Source organism: Eupeodes corollae, chromosome 1, assembly GCF_945859685.1.
Source record: "Eupeodes corollae chromosome 1, idEupCoro1.1, whole genome shotgun sequence".
NCBI lineage: Eukaryota > Metazoa > Arthropoda > Insecta > Diptera > Syrphidae > Eupeodes > Eupeodes corollae.
Window position 1 is genome coordinate 68,518,914 of NC_079147.1, and position 19,939 is coordinate 68,538,852.

General features: G+C 38.3%; 1 protein-coding gene across 1 annotated transcript in view; it reads left to right on the forward strand.

Moving 5' to 3' along the window:
- Positions 1-4,061: 4,061 nt before the first annotated feature.
- LOC129940096 (uncharacterized protein K02A2.6-like) overlaps positions 4,062-19,939 on the forward strand; it is a 22,277-nt gene continuing 6,399 nt past the window's right edge. The window contains exons 1-2 of the mRNA XM_056048339.1: positions 4,062-4,242; positions 4,495-5,708. Coding sequence (XP_055904314.1) covers positions 4,062-4,242; positions 4,495-5,708 — 1,395 coding nt within the window. The remainder of the gene's footprint in view (positions 4,243-4,494; positions 5,709-19,939) is intronic.

Below are 19,939 nucleotides of genomic sequence, written 5' to 3' on the forward strand. Positions count from 1 at the left end.
TTTGAGGCTAAGAACACCCATATTAGGTAGCTAACATGAAGTCTGCTAAAAGATAACAATTCTTTAGAGTGCCTTAGGTCCAGTGAAGGCCATATGAGTTTTGTGGCTGCGCACGTTGTTAAATTTTGCCACCTAGAGTTTGCTATCGCAAAAGCTGTTTCTTAAATCAGAAGTTTACATGCAGCTATCGGTATACCTATCTTCTCCCTTTCAGGTGAAATAGGTAAGACGGTTCCATTTTTAGCGAGTTCATCACCTCTACAATTTCCTGTGATGTCTTTGTGGCCCGGCACCCAACAGAGGTGAATGTTAAATTGCTGCGCCATCTCCATAAGAGACAAACGACAATCGAGGGCCGTTTGAGATTTGGTTGAGACACCATCAAGAGATCTAATAGCAGCTTGACTGGCAGAGAAGATGCGGATATCAGAAGTTGATATCACTTTTCATCTTAGCCAGGAGAGAACCTCTTTGATCGCTAAAATTTCAGCTTGAAAGACGCTACAATGATTAGGGAAGTGGAATGAGATGCTTAGATTAAGCTTTTCTGAGTACACACCACTACCAACTTCCTCATTTGTCTTGGATCCATTTGCATAAAAATGAATACTTTTGTTATCCAGGAGTTTTTTGTCTTCCCAATCATCTCTGGATGGGATGGATAATTGGAACTTTTTCCAAATAGGGGTTTAAGAATAGTGTAGTCCATGAACTTTGGTATAGAATCAAAGAGGTTCAAAATGATGGAGTGCCCCACATTGTTGTTGGTCCATTGCGATGAGGCGTTGAGTCTTATAGCTTTACTCGCTGCCACTTGTTTGCTAAAGATGTCGAGGGGTGTCAGATGGAGGAGAGGGTGTGGTTCTCAATGCAACGCTTATGCAGAGACATGCAGTGCGTTGGACTCTGCTGAGTTTGTCGTAGTATGTGACTTTCTCCAGCGCAGTCCACCATACTGCAACCCCGTACATAAGTATTGGTCGGATGACCGATGTGTATAGCCAGTAGGTTATGCGAGGTTCAAAACCCCATTTGCTTTCTTTGGCTTTCTTGCAAAGGAAAAGAGCTAGTTTAGCTTTTTTATATCTTTCCGGAATATTAGGTTTTCAACTTAATTTTTTGTCCAATATCAGAAAAATATATTTGGCTGCATTGGTAAAAATTAGTGGTACACCTTCCTTCTCAAGTTCGTTAACCACTATGTTCCACAGGAGAAGGGACAGAACAGAATTAAGAGTTGATGATCCTTCTTTTTAGCATTAGATTAACCACTCACAGATTGAGTATGTGACTTTTAGGGTCGTCATAGCAGAAGTGATAGCGGATGTGTCAAAGTTGTTGAAAGGGCCCTCAATATTCAAGAAGGGCACCATGGTATATTTCTTTTGCTCTATGGAGTATTCAAAAGGTTCTTACCAGAGTGGGCAAGGCTGTTTCTACCGATTTCCCTTTGCAGTAAGCATCCTCAGACATCGATAGTCTCTTATCAATGCTATTACGTACATGGATATTAATCAATCGTTCCAGAGTTTTGAGAATGAATGATGAAAAGCTAATAGGTGTTAGATCTTTAGGGTTGACATGCGAACATTTGCCGGCTTTGGGAATGAAAACTACCTTTACTTTTCTCCATCGCTGAAGTGTATAGAAAAGATCTAGACAACTTTTAACGATCATCTCAATTGTGGGCAGAGTTATGTCAATTGTAAGTTGTAGCTCAGCGGGTATGATTTGATCTGGACCTGGAGATTTATACGGTTCGAAGTACAGAACGCATGTCAATTTTTATTTTGTAATAAGACCTTGAGGAAAAGTTTAGTTAATACCCGACCCAGGACGGTTTGTTATACTAACTGATTTGGAGCTATCTGTTAAGTGGGTGTCTAGTAGCAGGTTTAGCGTTTCTTCGCAAGAGTTAGTCCATGTACCGAGTTTTTAAGACAACTAGGCATGGTTGGTGTGGAGACCTGTCAATGATAACGATGTGATGGAGAGTTAATCTCTTCATTCGTGTTGCAGCTGCCGAACCCGAAGGTTGTGCCTACTACATTTGGCGACGAGGTAAGACAAAAACAAAAAAAAAAAGAGAAAGAAAAGAAAGAAAGAAAAACGAAATTGAGTAAACGTACATATTTACAGTTGTCTACAGGTCGGAACAGGTTAAAAGAACAGTAAAGCATTAAATTGCGAAGAGAAAAAAAAATAAACTAGTAGAAATATCCATATGGGTTGCATTGAATTGCGGAACTGGGAAAGGTTCTAATGAATTGTAACTTGTAAGCATTTAATTGCGGGAAATAAAATAAGAAAAAAGTATAATTTGGAAAAGTAAACTAAAGAAAAAGTATTAATTTATTATTTTGAAAATAGATTCAAGCATTAAATTGCGAACAAAAATAAAGAAGAAAAGAAAGAAGAGGCTTAAATTACTGGGAAAAAAAAGAGGTATGGTTGGTATTCTATACATAGAAAAAATTTGCATTCAATTGCGTTGAGTATCCACAGAAAAGCATTCAATTGCGATTTTGGACACTCATTTGGAAGCAATGAGCACATTTGGAATCACTCCTCTTTTGTGTGAAGCGTTAGAGAAGTCTCCCATCAGGTCGGAATGGCAGAAATGGTTGAGAGCATTTAATCTTTATTTGGAATCAGAGGAAATAAGCGACCCTAGGAAAAAAAGAAACAAACTATTACATCTGGGTGGTCCTCAATTGCAAGAGGTAATTTTCAATCTACCAGGAGCGCTCGTTGAAGAAGCAGAGGGGGATGGAAATGACATTTTTAAAGTGTTAATTGAAAACTGAATAAGCGACCACATTACGCCACAGGACTCTGTAGGATCTTCAGATGAATTTATCAAGTGTCGAATTGGGGGAATTTTTATAACGATGGTTATAGACTCGGGTTCTCGGTTCAACCTTTTGAGTGAGAAAGATTGGGAAACGTTAAATAGAGAAAATGCTATTATATGGAATGTTCGCACCAAGTCGGAGAATAAGTTCAGAGCGTACGCTGGTCAAGATTTACTCAAAATAAAGAGTGTTTTCGAAACCACAATAGGAGTAAGAGATGATTTTGATGTGATTTCTTCGTTCTATGTAATTGAGAACGGAAGTCAATCACTTTTGGGCAAATATACGGCTATTAAGTTGCGTGTTTTAAAATTGGGACTTGAAGTCAACCAAATACAGTCCGTTAAACCAAAGCCTTTTTCAAAAAATTAAAGGTGTGTTGATCTCCCTGTCCATAAATGAAGCGATTCTCCTGTTCAGCAACCGATGAGAAGAATCCCGTCTGCTCTTGGAGAAAAGGTCAGGTGTAAGATTCAAGAGGCCATAGATTTAGACATAATTGAACCAATTTCGGGTCCCAGTTCATGGATATCTCCCGTGGTAATAGTTTTTAAAGAGAATGCTGACATAAGACTCTGTGTTGACATGAGGCGATCCAACGCCGCCATTTTAAGAGTAAACTATCCTTTGCCAAATTTCGATTCGTTCATGACAAAACTTAAAGGAGCAAAAATCTTTTCAAGGCTGGACATGAAAAATGCTTTCCATCAATGCGAATTAGATGAAAAGAGTCGTGGTATAACGGGTTTCACAACGTCTGGTGGAATATATAGGTACAAGCGATTATTCTTCGGAGTAAATGCAGCCCCAGAATTATTTCAAAGAGAAATGGAAAAATTGTTAGCACCGTGCAAGAACGTACTTATTTTCATAGATGATGTCGTTGTCTTTGGATTGTCGGAGGAAGAACATGACGATAGTCCGAAGATGGTCCTTGAGATCTTTAAAGCCAATGATGTCCTATTAAACGAAGATAAATGTCTGGAAAGCTAAGAAAATTAAGATTTTATGATATATTTTGACTCCCGAGGGCATTTCGCCAGATCCCGATAAGATAGACACCGTCTTAGGTTTCAGATCTCCGATAAACAAAGAAGAGACCAGGAGTTTTTTGGGTCTGGTGACTTATCTGGGGAAATTTATCCCAGACCTGAGTGATCTCTCTGAACCTTTGAGATGTTTAACTAAAACCGAAGCAAAATTTATATGGGGACCAAGCAACATGATGCGTTTCAAAAACTGAAAACACAATTGGCGAAAATTCCAACATTGTCGTATTTCAATCCTAAGAAGAGAATTCGACTCATAGCTGACGCAAGTCCGGTAGCATTGGGGGCTGTTTTGTTGCAGTTCGAAGGGAATGAGCCTCAAGTTGTTTCCTTTGCGAGTAAGAGCCTGTCAGAGGTAGAAAGACGATATTCGCAAACAGAAAAAGAAAGTCTTGCGTTGGTGTGGGGAGTAGAGAGGTTTTACTATTACTTAGCTGGTATTGAGTTTGAGCTTGTTACGGACCATTAGCCTCTTGAAACCATCTTCAAACCGTCATCTAAGCCCCCAGCTCGTATCGAACGTTGGGTTTTGCGTTTACAGTCCTTCAAATTTCGAATCATATACCAACAAGGGAAATTCAACATTGCAGATTCATTCTCCAGACTATGTAACTTGGACCAGTGCCAATCTTTTGACGAGCGTTGTGAACAGAATATTTGTACCATCATTGAAGAAACAGTCCCAAAAGCTTTAACAATTTTTGAAATTTCGGAAAATTCTAACTTGGATCCTGAGCTGGTGGAAGCTATGAATACTATCAAAACAGGTAATTGGAATACAAATACCAACAACCGTTTTTTTCCTTTTCGGTTGGAGCTAAGCACTGTAGTTAACATTCTTTTACAAGGAGTGAAGCTGGTTATCCCGTGTCCATTGAGATCCAAGGTTTTAGAACTCGCCCATGAAGGTCATCCGGGTGAAATCGTAATGAAACGCAGAGTCCTATCAAAAGTATGGTGGCCTCTTATTGATCGAGATGTTGAGAAGTGGGTGAAAAAATGTCATGATTGCTTACTTGTCTCACGACCAATAAATCCAGTTCCGATGAAAAGACACCAATTCCCTGAAAGACCTTGGATTTGCCTAGCCAGGGATTTGCTTGGACCATTCCCAAACAATGATTTCGTTTTTGCCGTCATAGATTACTATTCACGGTACCATGAGTTAAAGTTCATAAAGAAAATCACCTCAAGTGCTATTATCGAGATGTTGGAAGAATTATTCTCAAGACTTGGATACCCGGAATCTATAAAAGCTGACAATGGTCGCCAATTTGTGAGTCAGGAGTTTAAGAATTACTGCGAAAACAATAACATCAAACTTATAACCTCTCCACCCTATTGGCCCCAGGCAAACGGAGAAATCGAAAACTTAAATCGCTCAATCTTAAAGAGACTACAGATGGCTAATACGAAGGGTTTGGATTATAAAAAAGAAATCCTTAAATTCATCCTTATGTACAACGTTACACCTCATGGTACAACGGGTAAGGCTCCATCAGAACTGCTCTTCAACAGAGTGATCCGAGATAAAATTCCATCTATACAAGACGTTCCTGGTGATGTTTTAGATTCGGAAACAAGGGATCTAGACTCTATTAATAAAGAAAAGGGTAAACAGAGGGCTGATATTGTTCGAGGTGCAAAATCTTGCGATGTTAATGTGGGTGATAAAGTGGTGCTGAAAAATGTCGTTTTTCCTAACAAGCTAACTCCCCAGTTCGGACCAGAAATGTACGAGGTAATTCAGAGGGAGGGTAGTGACGTTGTTGTTAAGAGCAACGATCGTACATTGAGAAGAAACGTTAGTCACTTAAAGAAGATTCCATTATCGGATATAGAAGAAAGTTCCTATCGTAGATGTTGAGCCATCTGCTGCTGCAGTTGTTCCACCAGAATCCACAGGCCAAGATAAGCAGAAGTGTTCTTTTTCGAAACAATTACAACCTTTCTCAAACTTGAAGTTGCGGCTGGAGAAAAAAGGAGGGATGTGGAGACCTGTCAATGACAACGATGTGATGGAGAGTTAATCTCTTCATTCGTGTTGCAGCTGCCGAACCCGAAGGTTGTGCCTACTACAGTTGGATTTGTCGAGAGAATCTTCCTTATCCTTGATATCTCCAAAAATTCTTCTATTGAGCTACAGAAGGATCTCAATGAGGATATTTTGGCTATTCTCAGTTCTTGTTTATACTTTTTGAAGGATTCCTTATAGGAGTCCTAATCTTGGGGATATCTAGTCTTTTTTGCACGATTAAAAAGCCTTCTGCAATCTTTTCTGAGTGTTTCTAGTTCAGCAGCTCAGGCTGGCACAGAGGCAATGTTCCCCATCAAAAATTCACCGACAACTTACAAGTGATAGCTGCCACAGCATACATTTATCTGTCATTTTTGAATTTATATGACATATATGGTTCCATTTTAATAGGGCAATAACAATAGAGTTATCTTTGTTTGTGTCTTGTTTGTTTTTGTTTGATCAGGAAAGTTCAAGTTATATTAAATAAAAAAAAAGATAAATACCATCCTTTGTGTACCAATTTGGTAATTTTTTTCGACAACGGGATACCCACTCTGCGGTTTCAAAAGTATTGGGCTGGAATGCGACATCTGTCAAACTAAGTTGTTAAACCAATTTTATTTTCAGTTGAAAGTCCGACATTTACGAAATAGATCGCTTGAGTATCGCACAACTTATACAAATTCCTAAAACTAACTAAAAGAATGGTGATTCTGCCACAGCCACATATATATGCTTCAAAGTAAGGCGATCATGGTTTACATAATAGTCTAACTACGTAAGCAATTGGAGAGTCTGTATTAGTTACAGATATTTAAAGGCCTGTGCATCAATGCCGAAGACCCGAATGTGTAGATTCCTCGTAGCGTCGTTCTCAATAATTAGAACTGTATCATGGCACACTTTATAGCATATAACATTGAATTATTTGGAACACTATAAAATTTCACTTGGGCAAACATTATGCGGCCAATGTCAAAATTACAAATACAACAATGTTAGCAAATATGTGTTGAAAGGTGAACGATTCAGATCTTCATATGAAGTATATTTAAACAGCATTGCTTTGTTCTCAGAAAAGATTAAAAAGCTTTGATTCTTGAATTCCCTGAAAAGAAGACCACTTTTGGCGCAACAGTTTTCGAGCTCTATCCACCGGAAAAATATGAAAATCTAGAAATTGTACAATACTTTGGGTTAATTAATTTAAAACCATTTTTCGAAGTAAATTTGAATATAGCAAAGTCGTAAAGTAGGGTTTGATTTTTTTTGAGCAAAAAAGAAATATTGGACCTGCAATACCAAGAATAAAAGTACAAGAGCTTATTATGAATTTAACAAATTCCAGAAATTATATAACAATGTATACCTCAGTTACTTTCTATTTTCGTAAAAACGACCTTGGCCTTTAAAAAATACACACAGTTATTTTAAGTTATTCCTCCGAAAAATATTTTTATTTTAATAATTTTATTCAGAGACAAGTCCTTGGACAAGCAAAAATGATGAGAGAATTGAATCTGGGAAACGATACGTGTGTTTTTTACTCCGAACGATGAAATCCGTCTGTTAGCATTCTATAAGTATCCTTTCATTCCCAAATCCAAAAAATAAAACACACCGTATAAAGAGTAAGTCGCCTGACAGCTAGGTCCTTACCCCAACTACATACACAACTCCTGCCTGCCTATAAAATGGTATATCAAAAAACAGAACAGACAAACATTATGATGTTTATCATACATATTTTTCACATATTTTCTTCGTCCTTTATAATTTATGTTTTCGTATAAAATAAAAAGCAATTTTATTTTCCATGTCATAAATAAGCCACGTTTGCGTTTCTTTTCGTTGTTGTTGTTGTTGGTTTTGTTGTCCTTGGGTGCGAGGAAAATTGGGTGGCAAGGACCAGCACCCAGCAGGTGCGTTTTCCCTCCACTATTACCAGAGCGCCACTACCGCGCAACGCTACCGCTAGCTCCCATCTCCGTCACCTCCTCCGTTGACGCCACACTACAAACACACTTATTACAAGACAGATCCTTCGAAAAACAGCTCCCAGAGCGAGATTCTTACTTCGACAAAATACAAAAATAAAAAGGAATAAACTTTCAGAAAGGTTTCTCCGGAGACAAGATAAATAAAGTCAATTTAATGATTTATGTTAGCTGGGGTTTTTCGGTGTTTTTCCTGTTCCGTTTGTCTTATTTCTTTCTTTCTTTCTTTTTTTTTATTTTTTGAACAAACCTTTTTTTAACTGAGTAAAAAAGGAAGAACTAAGGACACACATACATACACCAAGGTAGACCCAGATCCTGGAGAAGGATGCAAAGAAATAAACAACGAGCAAGCATGACTTTATGTATTATCAAATGTTTTTGCTTACAATGCGATGTAAATGTTGCCATCGGAGCATAAGAGCAAGCCCTGGAAAGGCGGGAGTGGGAGGGCTTCAACTTATCGTAAGGAAAATGCCATCCATAGCCGTATTTATTTATATATCGGATTCACGTAGTTATATTATTGAAATAATTCGATGTAAGCTGTGTGTGAATTATTTATTAAAATATATCAAGAAGCAATAAGAATGTTGTCTTCTCCTTGTTTTTGTTTACTTTTGATGGGGGGGAAATATTAAAACTATTAAATATTTGAATTAACAAAAAAATTGAATTTAAAGTTTAAATAAATAATAAATTTAAATTAGATTGGGTGCAGAAATTATTATGAGGAAAAGGTTAGCTCAAAGTTTTAACGTTGACATTATGTGTGAAAAACTAAATCATTTAGATGACCAATACGGGAATTGTTGCAAGCATTAATTCTTTTGAGGTAATTTTCGTCCACTTTTCGAAACATTTTGAGCGGTATCTCATCCACAAATTGACGAATGTTAGTTATTAATTGCTCAAGATTTAGAGGTTAATCTGCATAAACACAGTTTTCGCGTAGCCCCACAAAAAGCCACGTCAAATCGCATAATCTTTTTTCTTGGGTTGTTGTGATAAATCCAATTTACTTCGCCTATCATTCTCAACTTTTTGCCGCTACTATTCAACAATCGAATTTTTGGCTTTAATTCATAAGAAAACTACATATTACGTCTATAAATTATTAATTAACACTCAATGCTCATCGAACGATTTTCAAATGGTAGACACGTGCATTCAAGAAGACACAAGCGTCCGCAGGTTTTTCTCAAAACCAACCACTGTCTATCAGTTCCTAGTCTCACCTCCCCGCGGTGAATACCGAGTGCCTAGTACCTCAACTGGAGATTGGGTTCTTATACCTGTGGAAAGTTGTTGGGGGCAGCAAACGAGAGAGGGGGGAGAGGTGTTTTCACTAAGGCACCTCTCCTTATCCAGAAGGGAGCGGAGGAATTCTCGAGATGGAATCAATGGTGGCGTCTACAGTTTCAGTAAGGTTGACCTGCTTAGTGAACACCTTATAGGGCTTCTATGACTTATTTAGAGCACATGGCCTATAAGGAGCAGTTTATCTGGCTTCCCGTCCTTGGAGTCATACAAACGATCTAGCCCTCCAGGTTGGGGGTTGTGCCGTTGGGGTGACTTCCTGACCATTTAAAAAATACATTAGTTGCGAAGCACCAACAAGCCTCGGATACGAACAAATTCCACGTGCAGCCGAAGAATTAGCGAAAGCCCTAAACTGCTGCAAGGCAGATATTACCGCCATCTAAGAAGTTCGATGGGATTGACCGGTCAAACGCAAACTAAAATAGTGCGATGTATACTACGAAGACTTCTACCGAGTATAAAGGCTTCGTCTATTTGGGTGTGGATTTATTGTTGAAACTAGACTCAGGCAAAAAGCTTTGAGTTTCAACTGTTTTAACGAGCGCATCAAAACAATCCGCAAAAAGGCTAAATGCGGCAACATACGCTTATGTTGAGAATATGGAAAGACCATTTCTGCTTATTATATAACGGCGATGATAAACCGAATTCTACTGTTAGGGACATAGAAGCACTCAACCTAAGCGACGCAGATCAACGATTCTGACTACCCGACTTCGATGAAGTGAGGATAGCTATATTTAAACTGAGGTCAAACTAAGCTGCCGAATTATTCAAAGCAGTAGTCAATGACTTGGAAGTGAGCATGCACCAACTCATCTGCAAAATATGGTCAGAAGAAAACAAGCCCGATGAATAGAATCTCAGCATAGTTTGCCAGATACTTAAGAAAGGAGGACCTTTAAATTGCGCTAGCTACAGAGGAATCAGTCTCCTTAATATTGCATATAATATCCTTTTCGCCGTATTATGTGAACGTCTGAAGCCCTTCCGCAACAACCTGATTGATCCTTATCAATGTGGCTTCAGACCAGAAAAGTCCACTATCGACCAAGTTTTCACACTACGGCAGATTTTGGATATAACCCACGAGCTTCAAATCGATACCCACCATCTCTTTATCGATATTAAAGCCGCAAATGACAGCATCTATAGAGAAGAGCTCTACCAAGTGATATCTAGTTTTGGCATCCCTGTCAAGCTTATCCGTTTGTGCAGAATGACGATAGAGATCTCACCGATGCATTTGATGTCAAAAAAGGTTTTAGACAAGGCGATGCACCGTCATGCGACTTCTTCAACATCGTTTTGGAAAGAATTGTGCAAAACTCAACCGTCAACACTAGAGGCACAATCTTCCAAAGGTCCATCCAATTACGCAGATGATATGGACATAATTAGAAGATCAAAGCGTGATGTCAGTGGAGCGTTTTTGAACATTGTGACGGAAGCGGAGAAGATGGGTTTATTGGTCAATGAGGGCAAGACCAAGCATATGCTGTTATCAAAAAAGAACATTGAGCAACGACGTCTTGGACAGAACGTTAGCATGGACAGCTATAACTTCGAGATAGTTAAGGACTCTGTCCTTTGCTGAAATCAAACAAATAATAGTTCTTGCAAATCGCTGCTTGCTTAGACTTAGAAGGCAATTGAGAAATAAAGTCCTCTCTCGAACATCTTATAGCACGATCTATAAGAAAATCATAATCCCGGTTCTCATTTAAGACGCTGAAGCCTGGCCCCTGTCAAAGAAAGATGAGATCCCCTTTGAATGCTTTAAGAGAAAAATTCTTTGGGTGATTTTGGGTTCCGTATGAATAGATGGAGATTTAGGAGAAAATATAACGACGAACTGTACGGGCTGTACAGCGACACTGACCTAGTTTGCAAAATGGATGACTGGGTCATGTACAGCGGATGAACATCAACGCTCCAGGCCGGAAGGTCTTCGAATCCAATCCCGAGGGACGGCGCAGTAGAGGAAGACCGCGCCTCAGGTGGCGCACGCAGGTGGGAGAGGACCTCAACCAACTTGGCGTGCGAAACTGGAGACAGCTAGCTAGGGACCGAGCTGGCTGTAGACGCATGCTGGTTGAGGCCCAGGTCCGTCCCGGACTGTAGCGCCACCTTAAGTAAGTAAGTAAGCTCATCGAACAATGTATCAATTTTAACACCTTAAAGATGCCCTCCCTTTAAAGAACGGTTATCAACATCTTAACCACAGTCTTTGAAGCAATAAAACGAATCATGACAAGTTGTAAGCTTTTTGGGGCGCTCGATGAGCTTCATTCACCTCCGTTTTCTTCAAATGCAAAACTTTCCAACAATTAGGATTATGTAATACAAAACCATTGATCTAGCTTATAAGTCTAAGCTTGTATCATGACATTTTTAATATGTCAAAACCAAACAGCACTCATATATTGGCATATAGTGCACATATATTTTATGTCCACTAACACATATCGTTTTTATGGTGGTTCAATTTGGGAAAATTAAATTTATTTTAGAGAATGTCAAAGATTGTTTTGGAACGCATCAGTGAACGTTTGAAAGCCACACTCGACTCCAAACTAGACCGATCAAAATGACAACAATAATACCACAAAGATTATAACTAGCTAGTAAATCGAATATCAATTTCCAATTTATTTGCTATTCATTGATTTAAAGAAGGTGAAATATTCCGGATATACACTTTGCTGTTATAAAACTAACCTGAAGATGGGTCTTAATAAATTAATTGGGTGGCGCAACAGTCCGTTTGAGAACTAGCGCCTAGTGACTAACAACTCTCAACCATTCCTGTGTGCGAGTACTGTTTTCAGGGATGAAAGGGACCTATAATTTTAAGCTGAATCCAAACAGCAAATTTGAGAAAGCACTTTTCATGACAAGAAATACTCTTGGAGAAATTGTAAATTCCTCGCAAGAGGCAGTACCCCTGAAAAGACTTTAGGTGGCATAGGCAGAGATCGAACCCAAGACCTCTGGCATGACAGTCCAACGCACTAACCATCATGCCACGAGTACTACTATTAAAGATGGGTCTAACTGCTAAAATTACACGGATCTAAGTTCTCAAAAGTTTTTGAAATCCGAAAAAGATTCTGAAAGAGCTGGATAATTTCACCAATTCTGTTTTCAAGCAAATAACAACAAGTATGGAGGGAAGAACAGATATCGCAGGGTTGACATTCTATATGTGAAAATTTAATGTCTTCAACCTCGGAACCACTCAATCATGCTCTCTGATAAACATTGCTCAATATCTACTAGAGATCTCTGGCGTAATGTCTCTACAGAGTCATATTGGGAAAACAACAGAGGCTGTGTTCCAGATATTGTTAATTGTTTGGAAACACTTCATCATTTAAATGATCGCCACGCGAATTGTTGCAAGTATCGATTCTTTAGAGATAATTTTCGACTACTTTTTGAAACATAGCCATAAAGGTTTTCTGCATAATCATGGTCTTTTGCGTAACCTCACACAAAATTTCCAGCGGTGTCAAATGGCATGATCTTAAAAGGCAGTTAATATCACCACGACGAAAAATACGCAGCTATGAAATTTATCTTGCAATAAAACCATATTGTTCACTCGAGTTTTGTGGCATGTGGTACTGTCCTGTTGTAACTACAAATTCTCCAAATCATATTCTTCAATAGTCGACAAAAAAGTAGGTTTCAATGGGACTAAAATTCTCCGAAATGACGGTGATAGTCGCTTCATCGTCGTTTTCGAAGAAGTAAGGTCCAATCACACCTCCAGACCAAAAAGTGCACCAAACAGTGACTTTTTGTGGATGTAATGGCCATTTTTCAATTACTTGAGGATTCTCAGAACCCCAAATATGATAATTTGGTTTATCAACATTCCCATCCAAGTGAGAAATGTGCTTCGGCGCTGAATAAACTTTTGTTCCACCGTTGTGGATGTGAGCTGGACTTTATATTCATGTAGGTCAAAACGAAAAAAAAAGACTCCATAATGTGCCCTAAAACAGTCCTAATTCCTGAGAACGACGAGAAATCACATTCAAGTCTTTGGCAACACTTTAACTTACAGCAGCGATATTTTAAGTGGTACGAGTGAAACAATGATGCAAACCGCACAGGCCTTACAATATCTCTAACCAATCCAGTCACTTCAAATTTTTTGACAATTTTGCCAATTGTTTGGTTAGTTGGACGATTACGAATGTTATCGGACTACTGGTGCTTTACAATTTTTGGTGACAAAAATTCACCGGGTATTGGAATAGGTACTTCGTACATCATTTCAGCGAGGTCTAGGTCCACTTTGTATGTCGCTCTGAGTCCAATCTATACAATGGGGAGTTCATTGGCCCAAGCTGGTGTTTCATGGTGCTCAAAAGTTGCTTTCAGTCTAGATGGAACCTTTTGACGATTTCGACCGTTAGCTGCGGAGTGGAAAACAGTTTTCGTTCGATGATTGATACCAAAAAAAGCTATGAACGCTCGAAAAATATCGGACACAAATTATATGCTGTGGTACGATGTTACCCTCAGTTTAACCCCAAAGCGTGCTACATAATTAAGGAAAAGAATTCTTGCAGGTTTTTCAGCTGAATTTGGAATTTTGAAGAGGGTGTGTTTCCGGGCAGCGAGAATACCTGTCGACGATGGTAAGGCAAAATGTATGTCCACGTGAGTATGGAAATGGTACTACAAAAATCGACATGAATGTTCTCGAACCTTGAAAACCGAAGATGAGATCGTTGGGACGGAATGCATGACTTTGCCCACGCTTTTCAATTTTTGCTAATTGAAGTCCACAAATATCTTAACGCTACCTGTTTAACTGAATCATTTCTTCCAGGATGGCTTAGGCTGTGCAGAGAACCCTTGCTGACGGTAACGTTTCATTACAAATGGCCTTTTAACCCCTGTAGACACATTAGAAAATAATTGCAATTCTGAATTTGGTAGCGGGTTTTTATGACCTTTAAAGCAGAGGTAGATTTAATAATGTTTTCAAGTTAGGTATCACATCTTAGAGACGCTGCCAGTTCTTCAAAGCTAACCAATTTTCTGATTCCTTCGACCTTAACTTGAAGAATTTTGCAGCTGAGTAGATTGCTTAGAGTTCCTTGTCATATTTCTTAGCAAAGTACGACCATGGCTGTCAACTGATTGATGTCTTCTGTTCTAGGACTCTTTCCACGGCTCGGTCTGAAGCGTCAGCAAAAAGGCCCAATGTTACCAAGATGATATCAATGTAGGGAAATTAGAAATCCACACCATTTGTAACCTCGTTGATGAACCTTTGGGAGGTCTGGCGGCATTTCGGAGTCCATTTACCATGAACATAAACTCGAACAGTCCAAATGTTGGTGTTACAATGCCAGTTTTCTTTATGTAGTTTTGAGCGATCGGGGTCCGATTAAAAGCTTGTACCAGACCAATTTTGGAGAAAATGTTTTTGCCTACGAAATAGAATAGCTGAACAGTCCTGAAAAATTCCGTAGAGGGTTTTTTTTTTTGAATTGTACGGTCATTTAAATCGCGGTGATCTCCATAAAGACGAAAACCGTGTGTTGGCATATGACTATCAGGGAAGGAAGTATAGTCTGATATTTTTAAACTTTGACGTGGAACAGTCTTCCAAAAACTGCAATTTTGACGGTTTATCTGTAATAAAAAAGACGGTTGAAAGTTTGGTTGCCATTTATCTTCATCATTGACATCCGTTGTCCTTTCCCGCCTGTTAGTTAATAAGGCGACGGCAATTTCTGGATTTCGATTCCACAGTAGCGATGAATAATCGGATTGCTTGTTTTTGTAAGCTTTGTTCTTTTTGACGTTCGGAGTGTTGTTTCAATCTTAACGACGCGATCGTGATCTTGATCGATGAGGCTTACGATTTTGATCATCATGTTTTAGGCACATAGCATCGATTTGCTTAGTGAGTTGATCCAATTTCTGTGTGAGACTTACTAATACGTATTTTGGCTGGCTTGATGTGCTTGCTACCTCCTGCTGTGGAATAACATCGTTTATTCGGTATGAAAACGAAGTTTTCCAGTTTTGGTGGTTGTTCATCTGTGCTAGGCCGATGCGCAGAAAGTTCGGAGGGCAATCTATCAATACAAATTGCTTTAAAGGCATTGGCTGCCATTATGCCTCTAGATAACTTCTTTAATCGTCGAAGAAACTGAGTTGGTTTTTTGTCTTCTAAATGTTTTTGATTAAACATTTGCCAAATTTGTTTGTCTCTAGATGGAGCCAAGCGAGAAATCAGTTCTTCCACATTATCTTGTGGTCGATTGATGATTACGACTTTTACTCAGGTAGCTCTCGTCTGGTCCAAATTAGCAACAACGAGCTTTAATTTTCGATTATCAAATTGCAGGTTTAACAGCGTAAAATGTCTTGAGAGTGGCGTAAGCCATAGCTTCACATTTTCACGCCTAAATGGTCGTGGTCGTAATACTTGAGCAATATCATGTCTGGATTCTGTGCTTCATCACCTCGTGGTGTTTGAAGAGCTTGTTGCTGGAGTTCTTGCAGTTGAGCTTAAAATAAATTTTCTTTTGGAGAAACTTTATTGCAGGCTGTACTATGTGGTTAGTGGTCAGCTTCAGATTTTTGTAAAGATGGCAACCCTTTTTCTTCTGTCATATCAAAATTCTACTGGCAGCATAATTCACTTTGTTATATAACTTAAAGTTCTAAGGCTAATCTTCATGGTTGCTTAGATGCCTACCACATTTGACTTGGACTCAAAATCATGCTGCATTTCTTATGATTTTGATAAAATTATTTCAAATTAACACAAGACTCGAAAGAATACAAATTTTATAGGACTTGTTCCCCCAACTAATTTAGAATATTAGTCTGTAACCTTATGTATCATATCATATCAAATCAAGTTAAATAAAAGACTTGTGTGTGTCTTATACACCTTTTGTTTTGTCATTTATATCTTACCTACATTCTGATCTTGTGCTCCAAGAAAATTCCTATAACAAAGGAATACCTTAACCTTAACATCACTCTGGTCATCAGAATTAGTCAAACACACAACACCTACAAGCTTTTTCTTATTTTTGACGCCTAAGACGAAGTTTTCATATAGATACAAATTTATGATTTTGATTTGATCCAAAGCCTTTAACCAACCTCATTTCTGGCTCCATCATTCACTTCACACCAAGTGCCATGAAATTAACAATATTCAAAAGAATTCTACGAATTATTGTTGAACGTCATCGTCGTCGTCTCTTGCAGAACCGAGAGTGATGTTGTCCCTTTTGTTCTGGATATGTCACTTCACTCTCTGACTAGGATTAGGTAGTTTAAGGATATAGACTTAAGGCTTCAGATCCTACAAAACTCAACACACAAATATCGTATGAAAGCCTCAGTGTCACACAAGACACAACACACAGCATCAAAAGTATTGTCTAAAATTCACAAAAGCAAAGTAGCAAAAGGATATAGCTAACTACGTAAGGTACCGTACCTGTCCTGGCACGACATCTTGTTTGCGGCGGCCGACGGGTTGTTTTGCAAATTCCAAGAGAAGGACCAACAACATCATCATCATTTATAAATGTCCTTTTTGTCATGTTCTGTTTAGATTCCTGAATATTTTGGCTAGCTGTGTGCTCCGAGCTTAGAGCTCAGGTTCGTTTCTGGTATTCATCCTCCTGAACCGTACAGGATTCTCCTACCTATATATATGCATTATCATTTGAGGCTACGATGACGATGACGACGATGGCGGTGGAATGCATTTAGTCTCCAAACACATTAAAGCCAAGAGCTTTGGAACATACGAGTATATGTATAGAGTATAGGTACAAGTGAAATGAAAAACCAGATAGAATTCAGACATAAATGCTTGAAATTGAAACGACCCCAACGAGCGACGACGGACAACAAGGACGACGATGAGGACACAACCAACATCTCAGACAACGCACAAAATAACATTTTCTTCTAGCAGGATTTGAAACCTCAGACGATATGACCAGAGATGAGGATTGAAAATTGGAGACTGCAGGCAAGCAGGATGATGACTGTGATGATGATGACGTGGCATTTTAAAACAATGAGTATTCTACAATAAAGAAAACAAGAAAGAGAATAGGACACGATGATTTGAAAAGAAGATAACGGAGACTGCTAGTTTGCTTAGGTGATGATGGCTTTGCTGAAAGTGAATCCGAGGAGTGTTTGATGCGGTTTTTCCATTCGTCTAATAAAGAAAGACGATATTTTTGTTTTTAACACCTTCCCAGACTTTGGAAGTTTTTAATGTATTTTTAAGTAAGAGTTAAAAAAATATTCGTTTTCATGAACTTAATAGAAAGAATGCAATAAATTCAAGATACTAAGACGTTGTAACAGCAAATTAACCTTCTTAGAATAGAGAAAGAAAAATATTTGTGACAAATATAAAGTGGTCCGAATACAACTTTCTTATTTTGTATACAATTTTCTTTTGTGTTAGTGCGTTGGACTGTCATGCCAGAGGTCTTGGGTTCGATCACTGCTTAGGCCATTTTAAGTCTTTTCAAGGGTACTGCCTTTTGCGAGGAATTGACAAATTCTCCAAGAGTAACTCTTGTCATGAAAAAGCGCTTTCTCAAATTAGCCGTTCGGATTCGGCATATAAACTGTAGGTCCCCTCCATTCCTGACAACATTACTCGCACACATGAATTATTGGGAGTTGTAAGTCACTAGGCCCTAGTCCTCAACGGACTGTTGCGCCACCCCAATTTATTTTTTTACAAGCACATATATTACCAATATTCTGCTTCTGCATCAGCTGTTTTGGAATCAACGAATATTCCGTGACTCTATTTTCCAATATATCGTTAATTCTTTGAGGCTTTTGGTATTGGCCCTAGGTACTTGAATTATTTCTAAATTGTTTATCGGTTATTACAATTCAAAAAGTCCAAATTACAACTCGAAGGCAACCAATTGAATTCGACAACACGGATGATAGCTCGATTTGGGAATTTGGTTCGCAAAAAGACCAGAAGGATTTCGATTTTAGTGGAGTAAGACTTTTTAAAGAAGTATTGCATGCAAATTTGCCATAGCTCCACAATCAATGTCAAAAAAATAACACTCTCTGTGGATTTTGACAGATGTTTTAACTTTGTTCTGTTAACATATTCAAGAATCTTTCAGGCTCAAACTTTTAAGTGCTTACGAAATTGTTGTACGTGGGGCTTTGAATCTGGAGTCAATGGGATCTTGTAAGCGGAGATAGTTGTGCAACAGAATCCTCTTCCCACTCACTCAAATCAAAATCCGATTTCCAACCGATTCCCAAGAGTTGGGAATTCTCAAACTACAATTACACAAAATGAATCAAAACCTGCGATTTTTCACACTAACAGAAAATCAGCTGACATCGTTTCTAATAAAAATGGAGTAGATCTGCTTCAGTTGGTTGTACGGAAGGAAATAAGGAAGGCCACTACACTTTCATGGGAGGTCAAGCAAAATCTCTTATCGACTTTTGTGCTGTTAATTATGACTGGATAGAACGAATCAATAAATTTGAAGTTTAGTGTAAAAACTTTGCAGGTCACATGCCTATTATTGGGGTATTCTTATGTGAATCTTCACCAAAAGAAATAGAATCTTTACCTACTACCTCGGCTTTCTTGAAAAAAATGAACAAAAAGTTTCTTATCAGCGTAATTTAGACGATTTCTTTTCAAAAAACCAGTTGATTACAGAACCCACAGAAACACTTTCAAATCAGCTCACAGAATATATTCGAAGTTCAGCATTAAAAAAACTATAAATCAGAACACTTCTTAAAAACAAAAAGTGGTTCGATAAGAACTGTTGGAAAGCACGCACAAAATCTTTTGCTTTACTGCGAGCCATGCGAACTTCTAACAATCATCGACCAATAACTTAATACATCGAAGCTAACACATATTACAAAAACCTTCAAAAGAAAATTGAATTTGAAAATCTACAAGCTATAGCATTAGGTCAAACAAGAAACTAAAAGGATTTCTGGAAAACCGCGAGGGAGATCAATGGGATGAAATATAAAATAGGCGTAGGCGTATCTGCTGAAGATCTTTCAGCTCACTTCAGGCTCCTTCTTTTCTACAATTCTAATTTAATGTTCTCTTACCCTGAACCATTTACTGTTGATGAAACATTAGACGCTGATATATCAATTGAGCAAATACAAGCTGGGTTCCTAAATGCGAAGAATTTAAAATCTCCAGGTGATGACGGGATTCCATATGAGTTTTTTAAAAATGCTACAACCTACATTTTTTAACAATCTCCAAATTCTGTACAACAAATTTTTCTTCACAGTTAAAATCCCTTCTTCTTTTAAAAATTCTGTAATATTTCCTATTCACAAAAAAGGACCTTTTGACGTTGTGGAAAATTACAGAGGAATTTCTTTTATGAATGTAATAGCGAAAATATTCTGTGGCGTTCTTGTAGAGAGACTTGAAAGTGGGTCTAACGGAAAAATATCCTATCTGATCTTCAAGCTGGCTTCTTTACTCTGTCATCCATTGTCAAAGCGTTTTATGCCAGGAACAAAAAATGTTACTTATATTTTGTTGACTTTTAAAGCTGCCTTTGACCTGGTTAACAGAATTGCGCTCTTCTATAAGCTCTCACAACTTGGCATATCGTCCAACTTCATAAGTGTGATAAA